This window comes from Hesperophylax consimilis, chromosome 17 (genome assembly GCF_061612785.1).
Source record: "Hesperophylax consimilis isolate HC1 chromosome 17, BYU_Hcon_1.0, whole genome shotgun sequence".
NCBI classification, from domain to species: domain Eukaryota; kingdom Metazoa; phylum Arthropoda; class Insecta; order Trichoptera; family Limnephilidae; genus Hesperophylax; species Hesperophylax consimilis.
The window spans coordinates 33801313-33825242 of NC_142852.1; the positions used below are offsets into that span (position 1 = coordinate 33801313).

At 44.5% G+C, this 23930-nt stretch overlaps 1 protein-coding gene across 1 annotated transcript; it reads left to right on the forward strand.

Annotated features, from left to right (window-relative positions):
• Positions 1-3244: 3244 nt before the first annotated feature.
• mRpS35 (mitochondrial ribosomal protein S35) lies at positions 3245-7956 on the forward strand. Its single transcript, XM_089642164.1, has 3 exons — positions 3245-3562; positions 4883-5137; positions 6913-7956. Exons 1-3 carry the CDS (start codon positions 3347-3349, stop codon positions 7483-7485), a joined length of 1044 nt encoding a protein of 347 aa, XP_089498290.1. The 5' UTR covers positions 3245-3346; the 3' UTR covers positions 7486-7956.
• Positions 7957-23930: the final 15974 nt, after the last annotated feature.

Consider the following 23930-nt stretch of genomic DNA (forward strand, 5'->3'; position numbering starts at 1 on the left):
GTTTTAAAAACACTTCAATTGTTTAATTTTTTCTCCTCAGGACCTATATCATTTCTAGGAATGCTGTGTGGAGGGTCTTATTGAGGAGAGGAAGGAGTGAACATGGGTCTTGCCGAGACCCTTGTTTTAGGATGGAGGAAACACAGAGGCCAGCAAATCGTTGTTGGGGGATTTGGTTAAGGAGACAATGAAAAATGTTGGTTGTGCACAGCGTTCATTTGAGTCAGTGCGCATTTGGAAGATGATTTCGGAACTATGACGTCAATCGATGAGCGATCGACACCGCGTCGGTGGATATTGTCAGCGGCGAATCCTCCATGTCGACTATCGATATATGACGTTGGTGAAGTGGTTGAGGCGATAAAGTCGGTGGCTCGCTGGTGGAGAGTGGACTTGCGGATGTGTTCAGAAATGGCGAAGACGTTGAGTCTTCCGGGTACTCCAGTGTGAAGCAGGAAGCCGAAGGTATAATTGACCTGATCGGCAGATGCGTGCGGGAGATGCAGGCCGGCGAAGATGTCGCATGGCCAAGGCGCAGAACGGCGAAGATGTCGCGGGTTCTAGGTGCGTGGGGAGCGCAGGCCAGGGATGATGTCCAAGGCGCTAATGAAAGTCCCGCTGAGTTGATGATTATCCGTAGCTTCTCCTTTAAGGTCCGAGCAACGCCGGGCGTAGTGGGTCCGTAGCTCATGGCGGCGCGGTGAGGTAGGAGCCGGCCGATGAGTCGGCGGCGGGCTCTCGCTTGCAACTGACTGACACCACCTGTGAATGCACCTTCACGCTGTTGCTTATATATGCATCGAGAATAATTCAACGAGTAGGTAGGCAGTACCTACGGTGTTTCGCTAGTAGGTTCTAATATGATGCGTTTTGCATGGGCGAACATTCCCGAATGCTCATCGCCACAGTTGCATAGCCAAGCTGTTGAATTTGAGTAATAAAAACGACTTCCATTACCTTTTTATTTTTCTGTGTCTTGTTCTGTTTCATGTTTTCTTTAGATTTATTAGTATTATCTTCTTCAATAACATATTGCATTGATGAGTATACATATAAACTTCAAAAGTTATTCCAATTTATTTTTTTTACATTAACTTCACATAGGCCCTGAGGAAAATAATTTCCCTCGGGGCCTATGTCATCTTTGGGGATGTTGTGTGGTGGGTGGGAATTTTTCTATTTTGAAAAATATCTGTTTGTAGGTGCTACATACATAAGAACAAAAATTTAATATTTAAAATATCTTCATTGGTTAAGTTTTTCCACTTTAAAGAACTACCTATATTTCGGGAAAAAAAAAATTCTTTTAGGGAAGATATTTTTTGGGTAACGCATCACTGAGTGATAGAGATGGTTGACACTTGAAATGAGTTGTCACTGCGGTTCCAGTTACCGTAGACCGTTGTAGAACCGGTTCCGATAAAAGAAAAAAACAATTCCTTAAAATCATTTTTCGCTTACATCAAGTAAAATAAATAAACGAACGAAATAGACCGAACGATTAGTCATAATAGACCCGATATATTTTTACATGACAAAATTAAAAAAAATAACTTATATCATTGATGTTGCTATTCCAAATTCCTTTAATATTCAAAAATCTGTTAATGAAAAAATAAGAAAATAGGTACACAGATATAGGAAATGAAATAAAAATAATTTGGAATTCTCAGACGATAAAAATATTACCATTTGTTATTTCGGCTACTGGCATTATACCTAGCTCTCTAATTAAAAATTTAGGCGTATTAGATCTGTCAAAAAATTTATATATTAAGATGCAAAAGTCGGTCATTTGGAATACATGTAGGATAACGAAAGATTTTTTAAATATTTATGTTGAGGGATCAGTAGGATTTATAGGCCCTGTTAGGAGTTCTACCGAGCCGAACCCTCTGATATGAAAATATCTTGAGTAGGTGAATTATTTTCCCATTTGATCTCTGGTGAGTTGACGTGTTGTTCTTGTATTGTATTGTATTTATTTTACTTATATAATGCACTTGCATTATGTTGATTGACTAGATGATCATTTGTGGAAGGGTTTAGTTTTTCCTATGGGGAAGATTTAACCGGACATAAAATCGGAAGTTTTAATATATCACTTTGATTTATTATTATTATTGACGCATGGAACTGGCAAATAAAGGATGAAAGTAGATTGAATGCTGTTGAAATGAGATCCCTGAGGCGTATGTGTGGTAAAACCATGTATGATCGTGTGAGGAATGTGGAGATCCGCAAAGAGTGCAAGGCCGATGTAAGCGTAATGAGTAAGATCAAGAAAGGGACGCTTAGATGGTTTGGGCATGTAGAGCGAATGAGTGAAGAAAGGAGTGTAAGGAGAATATACGATGCAAATGTGAATGGTAGCAGAAGTCGGGGACGCCCGAGGAAGGCATGACACGACCAAGTGAATCAGATACTTGAGTCGGGCCATGTCAAGAGTCAGAACAATAGAAGAGTATGTATGAGACGATGTATGAATGTGAATGAGGCAAGGAGTGTTTGCCAAGACCGAGTTGTTTGGCGGTCCGTCCTCTCTGCCTACCCCTGCGGGGAAACGGCGTGATGGTTAGTTAGTTAGTTAGTTATTAAAACCGTAAATTAATAAGATTAACTGTTAACCGATAAATCACAGGTGTGTACGACGGCACGCGTACCGCGCCAAATTTCGATGATTTTGGCAGGTTTTGAAAAACGCACACTTTGAAAATGGTTTAATGATGGTTTGGGCATGTAGAGCGAATGAAAGAAGAAAGGAGAATATGCGACGCAAATGTGAATGATAGAAGAAGTTGGGGACGCCCGAGGAAGACATGATACGATCAAATGAAACAGATACTTGAGTCGGGCCATGTTAGGAGTCAAAATAATAGAAGAGTAATATTGAATGTGAATGAGGCAAGGAGTGTGTGTCAAGACCGAGTTGTTTGGCGGTTCGTCCTCTCTGCCTACCCCTGCGGTAAATGATGGTTTGCAAGTTTAGAAAATTATTTTATTTGTAAAATAGACATAAAATTGTAGTAAAAAAAATATTTTCTGCAAATTAGAATCATTAAATAATATTTGTTTTTAAATTGGTTATTGAAAACCTTATTGTTTTATTTTTATAATATTAATAAAAATATATTCCACAAGGAGCCGGTTCCAAAAATAACCGGTTCCCCGACAGACAAGAAACCGGCTCCCTGTTACTGGCGCAGGGACAGGAAAATCGACCATCTCTACGGAGTGACATAACCTCACTAGGAGAGTGGTATATTTATGCTCACTAGTGTCTGTCATATTATATAGAAATAGAAATTATACTAAAGCGCCGCAGTCAAATATATTACAATTAAACATGTCACGTCTGAGTCTGTGCTGTTCCCGAAATGTGTTCCAGAATGGCAAGAGGGGATACTCAATGGCCGCAGCATCAGAAAAACCTAAATTTCAAGAAGTTGAAGACGAGTTCAGGGTGTTGAACTTCACATCCTCAAGAGACAAGTTTCAAAGGAAGGAATTTAAAAGGGCGCCCGTTGCCCCTCCGAGGGCTTTACAGATGAAAGTAGACCAGGTGCGATATTCTAACCATTTATTCCGGTGGCTATTTTCATCAGTCATTGACGCTTTCTGTCACATTTGAATATTCCTTCTGGGAGATATGTTAATTTAATGATTGTATTATTTGTATAGCACCGTTTTCTTGATAAAATCACCTCAAGGGCGCTTAACAACTTAATTTATGCATTTAATTTATTCCTATCACCGGTTAACTGGGTTTGACATTGATGTATTATAAATAATATACTATTGAAACTATTCAAAAATACGGAATCCTCTACTAAACTGCGTATTATCACACTAGATCTAATCACAATGATATAAAAACACGGAATCCTCTACTAAACTGCGTATTATCACACTAGATCGAATCACAATGATATAAAAACACGGAATCCTCTACTAGACTGCGTATTATCACACTAGATCGAATCACAATGATATAAAAACACGGAATCCTCTACTAAACTGCGTATTATCACACTAGATCGAATCCCAATGATATAAAAACACGGAATCCTCTACTAGACTGCGTATTATCACACTAGATCGAATCACAATGATATATAAACACGGAATCCTCTACTAAACTGCGTATTATCACACTAGATCGAATCACAATGATATAAAAACACGGAATCCTCTACTAGACTGCGTATTATCACACTAGATCGAATCACAATGATATAAAAACACGGAATCCTCTACTAGACTGCGTATCATCATACCAGATCGAATCACAATGATATAAAAATACGGCTAGTGAAAATCTGGGTGAAAAAGGTCAATGAAAAAACTCTGAAGACAACGACATAGAAAACAAATAAAATAGAAATGAATAACTTTATTCCGCCTCAGCACAGGTCACCCTAGTGAGGAGTAATTCACTATTATATTTTGTATGTACAATGTTTAAATAGTCTCAAATTATAAAACTAAATATATACATTGATGAATTAACATTATGCGCCCAACAAGTTCGATAAGCTTCGCATATTGACAAAAATTTGGACATGAGAAAGCTGTATGCAAGATGGGTGTTGTGAGGATAGTGTTTGCACCAGTGCAAATGTGTTATCGCAAAGACCAATATCAATAAGTTAAAGTTCGAATTGCTTCTTCATGCAACCAATTCAAAGTTGAAAAAATGGCTCGTTGGTAAAAGTCTTGAAGAGGTCAAATCTGTTAGTTTTGAGAGTGACTTCAATAATGTCGTCTGATTTTGTACCTAAGAACGAAGCCTGCAATGTAGCAGGTTCTAGTAACCTAGTTTAGTACTAAGGAAATCAATTTCACTTGTCCCAGCCTAACCGTACTCGTCGTTGTGTTGCAGAAATGGGCTAACGTGTGGCCGGGAGCGCGCAGCTTCCACCCGGCCGTAGTGCCGCTGCCGCTGCGCCAGGGCTACACGGAGCGGGGCGCGCCGTCCCCCGCAGCCGCAGCCAACGCCGAGCTCATGAAGATACCCAACTTCCTGCATCTGACGCCCCCGGCCGTTGCCGCGCAGTGCGCCGCGCTGCGCCCCTTCTGCAGCGCGTGGCCGAAAGGCCTCACCGATGAGAAGTGCGAGGAACTGTTCCCTCTCGAGGTAATTACGTAATATGTGCAGTAAATAGTTTAGAAAATGATTTCACTCAGGGCCTATGTCAACTTTGGGGATGCTGGGTGGAGGGTCTTTTTAAGGAGAGTGAAGGAGTCGTCTTGAAGGGAGGGAGGAAACACAGGCCGGCAAATCGTTCCAAAGCTGAGCTGTTGAACTCATGAACCAGACGTAGAAGCGACGCGTGTGCATATGTTGGGCGCTCGTTTGGCGTGTTTCCCAAATATGCTGAAGTGATCAATGATGCCAGTTCCTCGGAGCATCTTCCATTAAAATACCCTTAGAATAGGGACAGCATGCCTACTAGCCTGTGCTCTAAGGATTTTATTACATTTCTAAATGAGTTACATTAAAAACAAAGTTTTTAAAATTTACGTATGAGCAAACAAAAAGAACAATAAAATCGTACGGTTTTATGCCTAATTTTTTTTTCGATTCTCTAATTTATGAACGGAAAATAAAGAATATTACGTGAACATAAAATCCAAATGTATGAAAGAAAACCATGGCAAAAAAGTCATCAGAATGTATGGGAAATGTCAGAAGTTGGAGGTATTCTTAACACATTGTAGTCAGGCGCTTCAAACAATAGACTCTAGCCCATAGCGGGTGTTTTTCGCGATTAGCACAAAAATATATCGCTTTCTTAAAATTGATACAATTTCTAAACCAAATAATATTTTCGATTGAAATTTTCAAAGAAATCATATATGACATTTGATCATCAAAAATAAATTATAATTGCTTTGATTACATCATAATTTCACCACATTTCAAAGCTGAATATAAAAACCTGAAATTAATTCAGTAAATAGCATTCAATATTCAATATTTGAAAATTCCATGTAAAAGATAACATGTTTATTTATATCATATAGTTATATAATAAATATTTGCCATGCCCGCAATTTTACAATCGCTGGATGTGTGAAATCTGATAGCGTAAATATTGAACAGTGTCGCCTAAGGCCGAAGGAGAACACTCAATAACTCATAAGTTTAATTGCTTCTTGTCAAAAAAGAGTCTTTTGCGGTTGCCACGAGCCCATTCCACTTATGAATGATATTATTTATTCTTTCAAGGAATCAGTGCACTTCATATGTTGATAATCCATCACACACCATAAGTGCATGTATCATTGGCTTGTAAAGACATTTTTGTAGGGATAAAGTCCTATACAATGATAATATATTCAAATAATAAAATACCAAACAGTAAACAAAACAGTACGAGCGGTATGAAAAATAGTCCAATACGTGAAATGACTCAAACTAAACTGGAGATTGAGATCACATAAAAAGTACTGCACACTAGCCAATCCGGACAAGGCATCTCAAATAACGTGGACAGAATGTCGCCTAGGTAGGTCAGGTAGCAAATTACCCTTCAAGGCGTTTTATTTCACGCTGATAACAAACCCGTATAGTGCCGTTTCCCGCCAAAAACCGACACTCGACAAAAACGGCGGCGTTTGCCGTGTCCCGCAGTTGACCGACAGTCTGCGAAAAACGGAAAATGCCGTGTCCCGACGACAATGTGTTAATAATGAACTTGCCGACCTTTGACTTGCTCCACAAAGGAGGCCAATAGTTTAGAAAATAGTCTTTTCAAGGAAAAGTAGGAGATAAGTATAGGGAAGGAGTAAGGTGCGAGGGGTGGGTAGGAATCTGGCGTCGGGAGTCAGTGTGTCCAGGAGTGACTGAATCCCTAGAAAAAGCTCACCCGCCTCCCAAATAGTATATTGTATTGGTGACTGTTCCAGATCATAACGGCCGACTACTGCCACAGCAGCCCGTCCATCCGCGACCCTCTGAGCCGCATCGTGTCCCTCCGCATCGGCTTGGACAAGCTGCCACTCGACAACCACGCTCGAGACAAGTTCCGCCGCCTCGTGGGCGAACGCTACGACGAAAATACAGGCGTCCTGACCCTCGTGACGGACCGCTGCCCCACACGCAAGCAAAACCTGGACTACGCCAATTACTTACTGACGGCCGTTTACCACGAAGCCTGGAACGTGGAAAAGTGGGAAACCGAAAAGACGGAAGCCGATATGGAAGTCTACGTATGGGAGAATAACATCTCTAAAGTTTCGCTGATGAAGTACATTGCGCGTCGGGATAATATTAATACGAATACCGAAGAATTGTCCGCAGCTGATTTCGACGAGAGTTCTGTGATCGGCGGTTCCGAGTATAAAGAAGCCGTTAGCGAACTGCTCAACGAAGGAGAAAACGACTATCAGTTGAACAAGTACAAGATGGCTGTTAAGAGAATTTCAGGGTTGCTTGATGCCTGTGACGATCTCACTGTCGATGCGGCCAATAAAGCCTAGTGTAATGTATAAAAATAGTGTATTTATTTCTGTTATTATTATTTTCAAGAACATTACAAAAATGGACAATTTTACAGCAATTTTAAACAAACGTTTTTCACAAACCTCCCCACATTCGGGAATAAACTCATTATTATTTGGTTACGCCAATACGCATTAATTTACACATACATCTTATGCATACCTGCGACCACTGTACTGGGATAATATTGTTGTCCTTTGTCCTACCTTCCTATCCATTCCTGCACCTTTCTGTGCACTTTGCAGTCAGTCTGTTACAATAAACCGCATAGCTCTCTATAAAACCGCATCCGTGCGAGATCTTACCTCGCTTATTTTATTACATCTTTACATCCGCGCCAATATCGTGCAAACCGTTACTACGTGTTCAGTGCCACTGCTGTGATCCCCGAGAAGATTAAACAGGAAGAAAACGAGTGCCCTTATTCCTAATAGTGAGTACTTCCTTCCATACAACATATTATTGTCTCATGTGCAGTGCTAATTACGCTAACATCCAAGGTCCTTAATTTTTTACACTCATAAAACAACATAACATAACACCTTTTACACACCATTATTGTTATTTAACCTCTCAGACATAGAATTTTATTTATTATGTGTCCCTTTGAGAACTGTCTGAATGTGATAATTTTTGTGTTATTTACGAGTTTTACTAAAAGCTTCATAACTCACGTTTTGGGAAACGTAGCCTCATTCTAAAAAATGTTTTGGAAAGATTATGAAATCCACTATCGCATTGTGTTGTTATACGTAAATATACATTTTATGAAAACGTCAAAAATATTGAAAAATCGCCCACCATTATTTCAAAGCCTTGAAAAATGTACTTTTTTCTGAGTATCATAAAGAAATAACACTTTATATATTGAAGAAATATAATTAAAAACTATTAGTCACCTCAAAATATTAACCGTCCAAACTAAGATATTTTTAATAAATTATTTAGAAACGCAATAAATTATGAACGAACAAGATGACAGATTCAATCGGCTTAGATAATGCACCTTTACGTTCCATAGATATTCTTGAATACAGACGCTTAGCGTTATTCATTATCGGTACTCTGTTTTTTAAATCATGGGAATCCGTATACTAGTGATGGAAATAAATCAATTTTTGTAAAATCTCGCGCGTTTACGTGAAAAGACATTCTAATGTCTTGACCGCTATTATCATATTTACGTCTTTTGACGTTCTAATGTTCTGAGTGGTTAAAGAAATTGCATTAAGGATAAACTTAAAATTATTCATAAACTGTTCGTTCATAGAGCGCTTTTTTAATTATTTTAGGAAATCAACACTTTTTGTAAGTTACTTATAAGTGGGATCCAAATTGGAAATTTTTTTAACAAAGCTTGTTAGTATTAGTATTATGTTAATTAATTTTAAATATTTTACTGTTGTCGGTTGCCAAAACATCAATACTTTCATATTTCTTCAATCTCGGCAAACACAAAAATGTCGAGCTTTCAATGCCACTGCCACTTTGTAACTCGCGTAATCTGCTTCAACAGATATTTTCAGGTAAATCTCGCCACTAATTTTCGTTTGTGATGGATTAACCGTCCAACTTTTAAAACTTGGGCCGGAAGTAGTTTTATGTGATTTTTCTTGTATGGGAAACAATAGTTAAATCTGGTGACCCATTTCTTTCTTCGAGATGTGTGGCAAAGATGGAAAAATGTGTGCGGAGTATTTTTTTAATGGCTACCAAACTCCCATACACCTTAGATGGAAAGTTGCTCTTATCAAATTTCAAAATAAGTCAATCTTTTCTTCTTTCCAATGGAGAATTAAATAGGTTTATGTATATTAGTAGAATGGGTGACATGTTGTGGAAGTTAGTTCCATGCTTCCGCTACTCTATATTAGTAGAATGGATGACATGTTGCGGAAGTTAGTTCCATGCTTCCACTACTCTATATTAGTAGAATGGATGACATGTTGCGGAAGTTAGTTCCATGCTTCCACTACTCTATATTAGTAGAATGGATGACATGTTGTGGAAGTTAGTTCCATGCTTCCACTACACTATTTGCAAGGAAGTGATTCCTAGGATTGGATGACATGTTGTGGAAGTTAGTTCCATGTTTCCACTACTCTATTTGCAAGGAAGTGATTCCTAGGATTGGATGACATGTTGTGGAAGTTAGTTCCATGTTTCCACTACTCTATTTGCAAGGAAGTGATTCCTAGGATTGGATGACATGTTGTGGAAGTTAGTTCCATGTTTCCACTACTCTATTTGCAAGGAAGTGATTCCTAGGATTGGATGACATGTTGTGGAAGTTAGTTCCATGTTTCCACTACTCTATTTGCAAGGAAGTGATTCCTAGGATTGGATGACATGTTGTGGAAGTTAGTTCCATGTTTCCACTACTCTATTTGCAAGGAAGTGATTCCCAGGATTGGATGCTAAAGGTGTCATGGATTTATATTTGTGTTGGCGGTGAAGAAATATCAGGGCGACCAACATTGGATACTTACCCGGTTTTTGGGGTAGCGGCTTAATAATAGACTACTGTAAATATAAACAAGTTAGAAAAGGAAGCAGTTAGTAGTCCACAATGGAGTGCTGGTACCTACCCTGATGTATGGAAGTGAGGCATGGAACTGGCAAAGAAAGAATGAAAGTAGATTGAATGCTGTTAAAATGAGATCCCTGAGGCTTATGTGTGGCAAAACCATCCGCAAATAGTGCAAGGCGGATGTAAGCGTAATGAGTAAGATCAAGAAAGGGACGCTTAGATGGTTTGGGCATGTAGAGCGAATGAGCGAAGATAGGAGTGTAAGGAGAATATACGATGCAAATGCGAATGGTAGCAGAAGTCGGGGACGCCCGAGGAAGACATGGTACGATCAAGTGAATCAGATACTTGAGTCGGGCCATGTCAAGAGTCAGAACAATAGAAGAGTATGTATGAGACGATGTATGAATGCTAACAAGACCGAGTTGTTTGGCGGTCCGTCCTCTCTGCCTACCCCTGCGGGGAAACGGCGTGATGGTTAGTTAGTTAGTTAGAAAAGGAAGTGATGAAAACAGTTCCTAAACAATAAATACATAATTCTAAGAAGCAGATATTGTACGAGCAGCGTCAAAGTTTGCCATTTAAATGCAGCATCATTGATGATAAATATGTCAATATTCCCAGTGACCATTTGCAAGTTGGTCTTACAGGTCCTGTGCTGTCGGTGACAGAGTAACCTAGTAAGTAACATCTCCGCACTGTAATAACTGAAGTCTTTTTACTCTCTTTCTTTCTAAAAACAGAAAGACGGACATCAATAATCTCTATTCATAGTGCCTTGTGGACGTGTTTCATAATCCAAATATTTGTCTAATCGATGCTTAAATTTCCAATACAAAACTGTTTACTAAATTCAAATGGGATCTGAGATGTTAGGCGAGTGTATGTAAGACAGAACGCAGGGCTATTGGGCTAAGTTTGGATGGAAGGCACTTCTAATTTACTTCTATATTCTATGACAGTAGCAGACAAGACTGAGCGAGTTCACATCACGACAATATGGATACAGTGCACGATTGCAGCTTGGTAAAAGGCCGCCATTCTTAACCAGAACCGGAAGACCAAATGCAAAACTCTCGAGTAGTCAAATAATTTGGGGTGTGACATTATATTAAATGAAAAAACGCACATTGTAATTAACCACTTTTATTAAATTAATAAATGATGGTCAACCAGTTGTCGGTTATCTCAAGCTTCGTTAGGGCTTATTTTTTTTTTTAACTGTAACTCCACAAGTAAGTTCTTAGGTAAATATAATCTTTCCCTCAGTGCACGTGTCATCTCTGGGTATGCTGTTTCTTTTTGAGGAGAGGAAGGAGTGAACGTGGGTCTTGAAGAGACCCATCTTGTAGGAGGGAGGAATCACAGAAGCCGGCAAATCATTCCGCAGCCGAGCTGCTGTGAGAACGAGTCCTAGAAGCGACCTGTTTTCATGTGATGTCAACCCTGTACATATGTTGGACGCGCGTTTGGCGTGTTTCTCGATTACGCTCCGGTGCCGAAGGGATCAATGACGCTAGTTCCTCGGATCACCTTCCATTGTAATACCGGTAGAACAAGGAAAGCATACCTACCTGACGCCTGTGCTCTAATGATTGCAATCCACTTGTTAAGATATGGGACACATGGACCTTACCTGCGTAACGCAGTTGGCGCTAACAAAAAATTGTCCATATAAGTAAAGTTAGTAGTCCACAATGGAGTGCTGGTACCTACCCTGATGTATGGAACCAGCAGAGAAAGGATAAAGGTAGACTCAATGCTTTTGAAATGAGATCCCTGAGGCGTGCATGTGGTAAAACCATGTATGATCGTGTGAGAAATGTGGAGATGCGCAAAGAGGTTGATGTAAGTGTAATGAGTAAGATTAAGAAAAGGACGCTTAGATGGTTTGGGCATGTAGAGTGAATGAGTGAAGAAAGGATTGTAAGGAGAATATATGACCTAAATGCGAATGAGAAAAAGAAGGAAGACATGGCACGGTCAAGTGAATCAGATACTTGAGTCGGGCCATGTTGAGAGTCAGAATAATAGAAGAGTATGTATTAATGTGATTGAGGCAAGAACGAGTTGTTTGGCGGTCCGTCCGTTAGTTAGTGTTGAATTGTCATTTTACCCCTCACAGAAAATTATTTATTTATTTATTCATTTTCGGGAAATCAACAGTTCACATTCAATCAGTTTGTACATAAGTATTATATAGTAAAATAAAACCAATTATGGATTTCCTCCTTGTGACTCTGAGACAGCATAATATGGAATAAGTTATTTAAATTTGTGAGAAAGGAATATTAATTCAATAATTTATACAAAACAAAATGATATAAAACGAAAAATTTACAAAACAATACATTTATAGCCATGGAGAGAGGTTGTAGATATAAATCAAATCATAATAGAGATATATACATTATTCACAAACCATCAGAGAAATATTATTTTATGAACCTCTTGTATTTGGTAATTTCGCAACTGAAAATATCAACCTTAGATAATACGCTATTGTAATTATTGCATAGTCTGTTCAGGCAAGAATTCTGCTTATTCTACAATGAAAAAATATTTTTGTACTAGAAATAAAATGGTATTTCTAAATTTTTTTTACTTCTACCATCATGTAGAATCACCTCCCGAAGTTTGTGCACGGAACTCCTGTATATAAATTGTTTTGTGAAAATCAATAAATATTAAATATCCCTGCAGGCCATAAATATACCTGCTGCAGGCGAACCCTTCAACCCAGGTCCTAGGCTGGTGATTTTCGTCCTCGAACCTACAAAGTCCTTCGTCTGACGGTTCGTACAAAACAGCACCTACTCGGTTGGATCTTATAAATTACAAGACTTCGATACTAGCGGTTCAGATGTTTCGATTTTAGTTGATCAACTAGGCACTAGAAAGCAAATAATAGCCATCTTTCAATAAAGTTGATCAATTATATTAAAACACAATTAACTTTCTTTGTATCACTTTAATATATGCAGGTTGTATCCGCACTTACCCGACAAACTTTAACCAGCTATTCCTTAGCACATTTGGAGTAAAAAATGTTATGGGCACTTTGCTGTCCGGTAACATTTTTTTTTAATAAAAAATTTATTATTCATATTTTCACCACATGTCACCAATGTTTTATCCTTTGTCAAATTTTGAAAACCCATCTGGCAATATTTGGTTAGAGTTTCGTTGAATAATGTACGTACGTACCTACGTTGGCGCGCTTTTACAATCACAACGAAATGGCACGGCACCATTCGTCTCATTTTTAACTATTATTATTTAGTGTGTACGAAAGAGCGAGGACACTTTTTGACACACTTGCTAATAACAGCAAGTGTGTCAAAAACATTTTTTTTATTTTTTTTTTTTTTTTTTTTTTTTTATTTTTTTTATGTTACCGGACAGCAAAGCGCCCATAATATTATTTACTCCAAATGTGCTGAGGAATAGCTGGTTAAAGTTTGTCGGGTACTTGCCGATACACCCTGTATAATCTCTACATGTTTCACGAACAAAGTTTGTTATAACTCTACTTAAGGGAAGTTAATAATTAATATTATTCATGTAAAAGAAAAGGAGGAACGAGTAAAAAAGAAGTTACTTAGTTACAAAACACTCTTCAAATTTATTTAATAAAATGTATAAGGAAGATTTAATCTTAATCTAGGTTTAATAATAGTCTTAAATTGTAATTCTTAAAATTAATTGTCCTTTTTCTTAATCCTAAATTATTGTTTAGATGAGAGCGACTCCCCACTCCAGGAGGTGGAAGGCCAGGACCGGGAGAGCAATGACACGCCGATCAACTTAGCCTTAACAGAAGAAATCAGAGAACGACAGAGAACGGACCCAGAAACTCAACAGAAACTTAGGCGGCTACGCCAAATTAGCGCACAACATGCTCCCAGTGCACAAGATCGTCGCTACATGCGAAGTTACGAGCGAATGGGCGATTACCTCTGGAGAAGAAGGAACCACAACGAGCCCCAGTTGGTAGTACCAACCAGTATGATTAGCAAAGTTATCACCGCCTACCATAATAGTTCTGTGGCCGGACACCCGGGAGCAAAGGAGACCCTTAGGGCGGCTCAAGCCCACTATTTCTGGCCTAACATGCGCACTGATGTAGAAAAACATGTTCAAGCATGCATGGTATGCTTAACTACACGAGCCCGGCCAATACGCCCCGCAGCTCCTTTTGGCAGTACCCAAGCTTCAAATCCGTTCGAACTCGTGGCCATCGACTTGATGGGACCATATCCCACGACCGCCAGAGGGAAACGATTCATCTTAGTGGTTACGGATCTCTTCACTAGATGGGTTGAAGCCTTCCCGATTCGTTCGAGTAAAGCCCCGCAGTTAGTAACGCTGTTAGAGACAGAGGTTTTCAACCGATTCGGTTACCCTCGAGCCTTGCTCACCGACAACGGTCCCCAGTTCAGGAACGCCTTGTGGAGCCAAGCCATCGAGCGTTGGCAATGCCTGCATTGGACTACAGCCATATACCACGCCCGAGCTAACGTTACGGAACGGCGCAATCAAGAAATAAAAAAAAGGATTACGAATCTACCTTCAAGGACAGGCTCACGCGCAATGGGATACCCATATACCCACGCTCCTCGGGGCCCTGCGCGGCCGCCAGAACGCCGCCACAGGGATAACACCTAGCCAAGCTCTTCTAGGTTACGACCTCCCCCGACCCGGCGAGTGGATGGTGCACACGTCTGATGAATTTACGAACCCGGCAAGTACCGCACGCCAGCGCGCAGAACAAGACCAAGCAATCAGGGACTCCCAACGAAAGTACAGTGAGGGCTATGCCCCGCCGGTTGAAGAGAGATCTAACTACGAGACGGGTCAAAAGGTCTTTATGAGGGAACACCCTCAATCAGATCTGGCAGCGGGATTCCACGCGGGTTTTGCCCCCACGTGGAGTGGACCACATAAAATTCTAATACCTACAGGCCGAGGCAATATCTACTGGATCGAACGCAGAGGGAAACCATGTAAGGTACACGCGGACCAACTGCGTCCAGCACCCAGGCCAGAAGGACAGACGCCAAGCGATACCTAGTTCTTATATAACTTATACCAATATCAATATCGTAATAGTAATGTTAAATTTAGGTTGTTAGGTTAATTGTCGTAGCAATAGTAAAGTTAATAATAGCTAATAAGTTAAGTATAATCTCCCTGTGAATTCAAGTCAAACAAACCGGGGGCGATTGATATGTCCCTAGGTATCTACGTGACTTGAATTCACAGAAAGGCCAAAGCAAACACGTGTGCCCGCATCTGTGTCTGTAATTTCACACGCAGATGGAGGCGGCAGTCGGGTATTATTAGACCGAAATATTTAGTCAATAGCGTGGCCGGAAATCGCAATAAAAAATTAGAAAGCTAATTTTGAAATACACCCATTGTAACGGACGTAGTTGACCATATTATTTAATTTCATAAAAATTGTTTTACTTTTATAAAATGTGCCTACCCCACGCCACTGGCAAAATCACCACTCCCCGCCACTGGTCATTTTGTCCAATTTTCGGCCCAAGCGGCTTGAAAACTTTGACTCCGAATGGCATCGATACCGTACCGCCCGCATACCTGCCGCGTGGATCGATGTTCAACATTTTTTCTATGTAAAATTTACTAGGAAAAATCAATTTTTAAATATTGCAAATATGTATATTTTACTTGTTCATCCCCTCGGCGGTAGTCAAATAAACACTATTTTCGATATACTACCGCTGAGGAGATATTAAAAAAGCTGTTTTTCACCCATATGTATAACCATTTTTTGAACAATATTTTTTACCTTTTTTGCGTGTACAAAAATCCAGGAACCTCGTAGCATAGTGAATCTTATCTCTTTCTGAGCGCTATGTTACGGGGGACCTCGGAAAAATACTAACTTAACATGTTTTACAAATTTGATCGCTTTGAGATCATTTTTACACATTTATTTACAAACATTTCTTATTTTTTGTCGTATCTTGACAAACAAAAAATCTAGTTGTCAAGATACACATTCCTATAACTACTATGCATTTAAACTATGTAATTGTCATTCATGTAAGCGTTCACAATCTTTTCTAACTCGCAAATTTAAGCGACTACTATCACCAGTACTGCCGACAAAATGAATATGCAACATTTTGTCGGAGGCTATAAACTCATTGTTGGCGCGGGTACAACCCCCCACCACTTTTGGGCTCCTAGCCCAATGTCGGGCGCGAGTCAGGCTAATTAAATATAAGCAGCCACATAATTAAAAATAAATCATCCCCCCCCAATCCCCATTTATCCCCCCCAGATCCCCCTCTTCACCTATAACCCCCCCCCAAGGTACCTCGACCCCCCCGAACTCCCCCCGGGTGGTCGTTTCGACCGAAAAGATCCCTCCGGTGGTGCTCCATTCCAAATCGGGATGGGCCTCACTCGAGAAAACCCTCACCGACAAAGGGATAGACTTCTTCGCTAAAAATCAAGCGAAGTTTATCTCTATCCACCCCAAATCCGCCCGCGATCTCCAACGCATTATTCCAATCCTCCTCGATCGCAACATCGACCATCACTCTTACAAATTGCCTGAAGACAAACCCCTAAGGGTTGTCCTCAGAGGTATCCCTGAAGATATATCAACCCAAGATATTCACAACATCCTTTGCCTCACTTACCCCGTCCTCTCAGTTCACCGCATGCGGTCCGGCCCCTCCCGTCGTGAAATACCCCTCATGCTGGTCAACCTGACCAAAAATGAGGTGGCTAAAAAAATTTTCACCGACCTCACTTCCATCCTCCACCTTCAAATTACCGTTGAACCCCAACGCAGACCCCCCTCAGTCAGCCAATGCCACCGTTGCCAAGCCTTTGGCCACTCCTCTTCCTGCTGCAACGCCACTTTTCGCTGCGTCAAATGCGGCGAACCTCACCCAACCACCTCATGCACCAAATCCCCCGATACCCCAGCTACATGTGCCCTCTGCACCGGCCCCCACCCCGCCAACTACCGAGGCTGCCCAGAACGCCCCACCCCCCGCCCATCATATAGATTTCCCCCCTCTCACCCCTTCAACCTACGCCCCCTCATGCATACTCCCATCTCTATGCCCAACAATTGGCCCCTCCCTTCCTACTCCACCACTGCGCCCCCCCCCTCTTTCCCCCAACCCCATCTTACCCCTATCTCTATCCCCCCCCCATCTCTTCACCTTCTGTCACGATTCTTCAAATCCCCCCTACCACCTCACTCTCTCAACAGTTTCAACGAGCCCCCCCTACCCCCCTCCCTGTTATCACACTCTCACTCCCGAACCTACAGGTCCCCCCTAACCCCCCCCCTACCACTTCACTCTCTCAACAGTTCCAACAAGCCCCCCCTACCCCCCCCCTGTCACCACACTCTCGCTCGAGAAGATACGAGTCCCCTCTACCCTCCCCCCTACCACCTCACTCTCCCAACAATTCCGTCGAGCCCCCCCTACCCCTCCCCCTGTCGCCACACTCTCGCTCACGAACCTACATGTCCCCCCTACCCCCCCCCCCTGTCACTTCAACCCACCCCCCGGACCCTCGCGTCCACCCCACCCCCCCCCTATTCTCTCACGTCTCTGCCACCCCTCCCCCCTCACCCCACCTCATAACTCTAACCCCCCAAATCATTCTGGCCCTATCCAACGCGGCCTCCCAACTGAGATCAGCGCTTGAATCAAACAGCCGTCTCGTCGCCCACGTCAATTCACTCCTCAGCTCCATCCAAACCCAAAACTCCACAATCAACATTCATCCCCCCCCCCAACAACCACTAAAATCTTTCGTCAAATCTCCCCCCCCATCTGCAGCGATTCTAGCAAAAAAAAAATTTTCACAAACAACCAAATAATTCTACTCCTACAACCAATTTTAACTCATGTTGAAAGAGAAAGGGGCCTTTTTGGCCCGGAGCTCTGTATGCCATTTATTCAAAAAGTCAAAAAAGTTCATCTTTACCACCGAAACCAAGCGTTTTATTATCTACAAGTGACTCCTGCCCAAAATCTGCCTCACCTCGCCGAGTCTTCTGCTCCAAGATCTTCTGGTGTTACCTCTTCAAGACAAGCCGGCCCTCCTCTGGAAAACCGCCAACACCAGAAGCGAGCAGAGACAACAGCACACCCCGTGCCCAACATTCACCAAGCCTGGGTGCGGGAGGCAGATTCATCATCAATATCAACTACAATCATCATCATCGGCCGTAAAGGAGCATTCTCATCGGTTGAAGACACGGTTTGGACCCGGCGCCTAAATCTACAGTCTTGTGCGGACTCCCGTCCAGTACAAGTGGTCCTTCGAGCCGGATTTCAGGAAGGCGGCAAACTGGCAGATGGTAGCGGAGGCCTCGTAGTGCCGCACTTCCATCAGCCACGCCAACCGCAAGGTGGGCGGCATCTTCCCCGCGATGTCACTGAGCAGCGCTGGATTCGTCAGGTAGCCATCATTGTTGAGGGAGCGGAGTGATGCCACCAGGTTCTGAACTGTGCCAGAGAAGTCTGCGATGTCCTCCAGAGAGGCCTCAATTGTGAGGTGGGGCAGCTTCTTCACCTTGTCCAGCATCAGAGCAGCGAGTGAGGTAGTCCCTCCAAATCTCTGCTCCAGGACTGCCAGGATCTCCGGAACCTGAGCAGGGTCCATCAGAAGGGGGCCGACGGCTTCTCGGGCTTTCCCCTTGAGGGCCCGCTGTAGGCGGATCAAGTTTTCGCTGGAGGTCATCCGACATGTGGAAGTAGACTGGTTAAACTGTGCCCTCCAGGTGGGCCACTCCAGTGGATCTCCAGAGAATGGAGGCAGGTCCTTGGCCATAGATTGTCTGGCAATAAGGGCCGCCATTCGTGGATCGTCCTCGATTGTGGGACGGGGGCTGTCCTGAGCCCTTGAAGCTCTGATGGCTTCTGTCAGGGCGGAGGCCAGCTGAGCCATGGGACTGCCATCATGCTGAACCCAGGCTCTGGTATGTTGGGCCGTCTCATCCGCCGTAGGTTGGGGCGGGAATCTCGGCATGGAGCTGGTACTGGCTGTGGGCGGGCCATCTGGCCGTGCCGGCACGCCATACTCCTGTTCGCGCAGTGGTACGGGCGGCACATGTCCAGATGGTCCAGATGGTCCAGAGGGTCCAGGTGGTCCAGGCTGTGTCCATGGCACGTCCCACTGCTCCAGCAGTCCGGCAGGTGATCCTGGCGTCGGCGCTGGGTACCCCGGGTGGGGCAGAGGTACGGGCAGCACAGGGCCATGAGGTCCAGGCTGCACCAGTACTGGGCATCCCTGAATGGTCCAGGGTGCTGGTTGCGCAGGGCCTGCTGGCTCTTGCTGCGCTCGTGATGCGTACCTCTGGTCCACCAGAGGTGCAGGTCCGGCTGGCACTTCAGGTACGGCTTGCCTCTGTTCTATCAGAGGGGCGGGCGGTACGGGGCCAGAGGGTCCAGGCTGCATCATGTTTGGCCACCCTGCATTGGGCCAGGGTGACGAGGGCGGGGGACCGGCTGGTCTTGGCTGCGCCGCTGCTGAGTACCTCTGGTCCACCAGAGGCACCGGGCTCGGTTGGCCGGGCTGCACCCATCTAGGGCTGTACCCTTGGAAGCGCCAGGGTCCTCCTTGAGCAGGGTACCCTTCCAGGAGTACGGGTCCAGATCGGGCAGGCGCTGCTGCTGCTGGTTCCTCATACCTCTGGTCCACCAGAGGCACCGGGCTCGATTGGCCGGGCTGCGTCCATGATGGTGGTGACCTCTCCAGGAGCTTCGAAGGTCCAGGAGGGGCAGGGGCTGCTGCTGTTGGAGCTGATTGAAGAGCTGCTTTAAGTCTCTCAATGTGCTCGGTTTGACTGCGAAGCTGTTGTCGCAATGACTCCATCGCATCCTCTTGAGATGTGGAGGGCGGTGAGTCATGATGTGCAGGTGGTGCCATGTCAGGAGTAGTGCTGGGCGTGGGCATGGGGGTTACGTCAGGCGTGACGTGAACCACAGCCGTGGCCTGAGACCCAGCGTCCAGGGCATCTGCAGATGGTGTTGAGGATCCATCGTCTTGGATCCGGCTCGACCGTAAGGTTGGAGACATCCTGGTTGAAGGCGTGTGAGAATCCCGGCTCGAAGGACCACTTGTACTGGACGGGAGTCCGCACAAGACTGTAGATTTAGGCGCCGGGTCCAAACCGTGTCTTCAACCGATGAGATGTTCATCTTTACCACCGAAACCAAGCGTTTTATTATCTACAAGTGACTCCTGCCCAACATCTGCCTCACCTCGCCAAGTCTACTGCTCCAAGATCTTCTGGTGTTACCTCTTCAAGACAAGCCGGCCCTCCTCTGGAAAACCGCCAACACCAGAAGCGAGCAGAGACGAAAGCACACCCAGTGCCCAACATTCACCAAGCCTGGGTGCGGGAGGCAGATTCATCATCAATATCAACTACAATCATCATCATCGGCCGTAAAGGAGCATCTCATCGGTTGAAGACACGGTTTGGACCCGGCGCCTAAATCTACAGTCTTGTGCGGACTCCCGTCCAGTACACCCATTAGTCGGCAGATTTATCTCTAGACCCTCATTAAGTAGTAATTCTGAAATGGGAACGTTAAGCCAGCCACCCGGCAATAAAACAAACCTTCGCCCGAGGCTAGGCCATTGCAATTGTTCGAAGGTCATATTTAAAAACGTAATTTTAAAATATTTAACATTAAGTATAAATCTAGATGTAAGAGTGATTGTCAACTTAGATTAGATTTTAATTGCAACCAGATATTAATTAAGTGTATGCATGCATATTGTTAAGATACCTAATATATATTAAGATTTTGAACCGTAAGATAATCCGAATCATCCAGACAGCGCAATCTAGCGGTGAGAATGGCGATGCCAGCGCCACGGACTCAACCAACGTACCGAAGTGGTGTAAAGCGGAACCACTATAGTTCAGCACCCCACCACAGGCGCGCTACGGTCGCCAGATAGCGCGGGCGAATTCAACAGATTCCGCAACCGACAGTCACGCTCTCGCCTCTCAGGAGTCACCATCTCGCGTCCGCCGAGAAACCTCTTGCCCTCCCCCTTGGAGCGGTCGTCGAGGCTCTTCCCGTAACCCCGCGAACTTCCGCCCAGGAAGCCAGAGTGGTCGCCAGACTTCCGCCCAGGAAGCTGCCCTCTCAGAAGTCGCTGCCAGCTGACTCCGCCCTTTGGAGCCTTGGCCCAGGCTGAACTGATTCCGCCCTTCGGAACCAGCCCAAGTTGCCGCCTTTGTGTATCAGTGATAAGTGCGAACGTGGAGTACGCGGTTCCAGAATCATCGTAAAGGGAAGTGCCTGAACAATTTTTTTATATTTATCTCGTAACGTGACCCAAATTTTAAGACATTGAATGAACAATAATTTAGGATTAAGAAAAAGGACAATTAATTTTAAGAATTACAATTTAAGACTATTATTAAACCTAGATTAAGATTAATCTTAATCTAGGTTTAATAATAGTCTTAAATTGTAATTCTTAAAATTAATTGTCCTTTTTCTTAATCCTAAATTATTGTTCATTCAATGTCTTAAAATTTGGGTCACGTTACGAGATAAATATAAAAAAATTGTTCAGGCACTTCCCTTTACGATGATTCTGGAACCGCGTACTCCACGTTCGCACTTATCACTGATACACAAAGGCGGCAACTTGGGCTGGTTCCGAAGGGCGGAATCAGTTCAGCCTGGGCCAAGGCTCCAAAGGGCGGAGTCAGCTGGCAGCGACTTCTGAGAGGGCAGCTTCCTGGGCGGAAGTCTGGCGACCACTCTGGCTTCCTGGGCGGAAGTTCGCGGGGTTACGGGAAGAGCCTCGACGACCGCTCCAAGGGGGAGGGCAAGAGGTTTCTCGGCGGACGCGAGATGGTGACTCCTGAGAGGCGAGAGCGTGACTGTCGGTTGCGGAATCTGTTGAATTCGCCCGCGCTATCTGGCGACCGTAGCGCGCCTGTGGTGGGGTGCTGAACTATAGTGGTTCCGCTTTACACCACTTCGGTACGTTGGTTGAGTCCGTGGCGCTGGCATCGCCATTCTCACCGCTAGATTGCGCTGTCTGGATGATTCGGATTATCTTACGGTTCAAAATCTTAATATATATTAGGTATCTTAACAATATGCATGCATACACTTAATTAATATCTGGTTGCAATTAAAATCTAATCTAAGTTGACAATCACTCTTACATCTAGATTTATACTTAATGTTAAATATTTTAAAATTACGTTTTTAAATATGACCTTCGAACAATTGCAATGGCCTAGCCTCGGGCGAAGGTTTGTTTTATTGCCGGGTGGCTGGCTTAACGTTCCCATTTCAGAATTACTACTTAATGAGGGTCTAGAGATAAATCTGCCGACTAATGGGTGTACTGGACGGGAGTCCGCACAAGACTGTAGATTTAGGCGCCGGGTCCAAACCGTGTCTTCAACCGATGAGATGCTCCTTTACGGCCGATGATGATGATTGTAGTTGATATTGATGATGAATCTGCCTCCCGCACCCAGGCTTGGTGAATGTTGGGCACTGGGTGTGCTTTCGTCTCTGCTCGCTTCTGGTGTTGGCGGTTTTCCAGAGGAGGGCCGGCTTGTCTTGAAGAGGTAACACCAGAAGATCTTGGAGCAGTAGACTTGGCGAGGTGAGGCAGATGTTGGGCAGGAGTCACTTGTAGATAATAAAACGCTTGGTTTCGGTGGTAAAGATGAACATCTCATCGGTTGAAGACACGGTTTGGACCCGGCGCCTAAATCTACAGTCTTGTGCGGACTCCCGTCCAGTACAAGTGGTCCTTCGAGCCGGGATTCTCACACGCCTTCAACCAGGATGTCTCCAACCTTACGGTCGAGCCGGATCCAAGACGATGGATCCTCAACACCATCTGCAGATGCCCTGGACGCTGGGTCTCAGGCCACGGCTGTGGTTCACGTCACGCCTGACGTAACCCCCATGCCCACGCCCAGCACTACTCCTGACATGGCACCACCTGCACATCATGACTCACCGCCCTCCACATCTCAAGAGGATGCGATGGAGTCATTGCGACAACAGCTTCGCAGTCAAACCGAGCACATTGAGAGACTTAAAGCAGCTCTTCAATCAGCTCCAACAGCAGCAGCCCCTGCCCCTCCTGGACCTTCGAAGCTCCTGGAGAGGTCACCACCATCATGGACGCAGCCCGGCCAATCGAGCCCGGTGCCTCTGGTGGACCAGAGGTATGAGGAACCAGCAGCAGCAGCGCCTGCCCGATCTGGACCCGTACTCCTGGAAGGGTACCCTGCTCAAGGAGGACCCTGGCGCTTCCAAGGGTACAGCCCTAGATGGGTGCAGCCCGGCCAACCGAGCCCGGTGCCTCTGGTGGACCAGAGGTACTCAGCAGCGGCGCAGCCAAGACCAGCCGGTCCCCCGCCCTCGTCACCCTGGCCCAATGCAGGGTGGCCAAACATGATGCAGCCTGGACCCTCTGGCCCCGTACCGCCCGCCCCTCTGATAGAACAGAGGCAAGCCGTACCTGAAGTGCCAGCCGGACCTGCACCTCTGGTGGACCAGAGGTACGCATCACGAGCGCAGCAAGAGCCAGCAGGCCCTGCGCAACCAGCACCCTGGACCATTCAGGGATGCCCAGTACTGGTGCAGCCTGGACCTCATGGCCCTGTGCTGCCCGTACCTCTGCCCCACCCGGGGTACCCAGCGCCGACGCCAGGATCACCTGCCGGACTGCTGGAGCAGTGGGACGTGCCATGGACACAGCCTGGACCACCTGGACCCTCTGGACCATCTGGACCATCTGGACATGTGCCGCCCGTACCACTGCGCGAACAGGAGTATGGCGTGCCGGCACGGCCAGATGGCCCGCCCACAGCCAGTA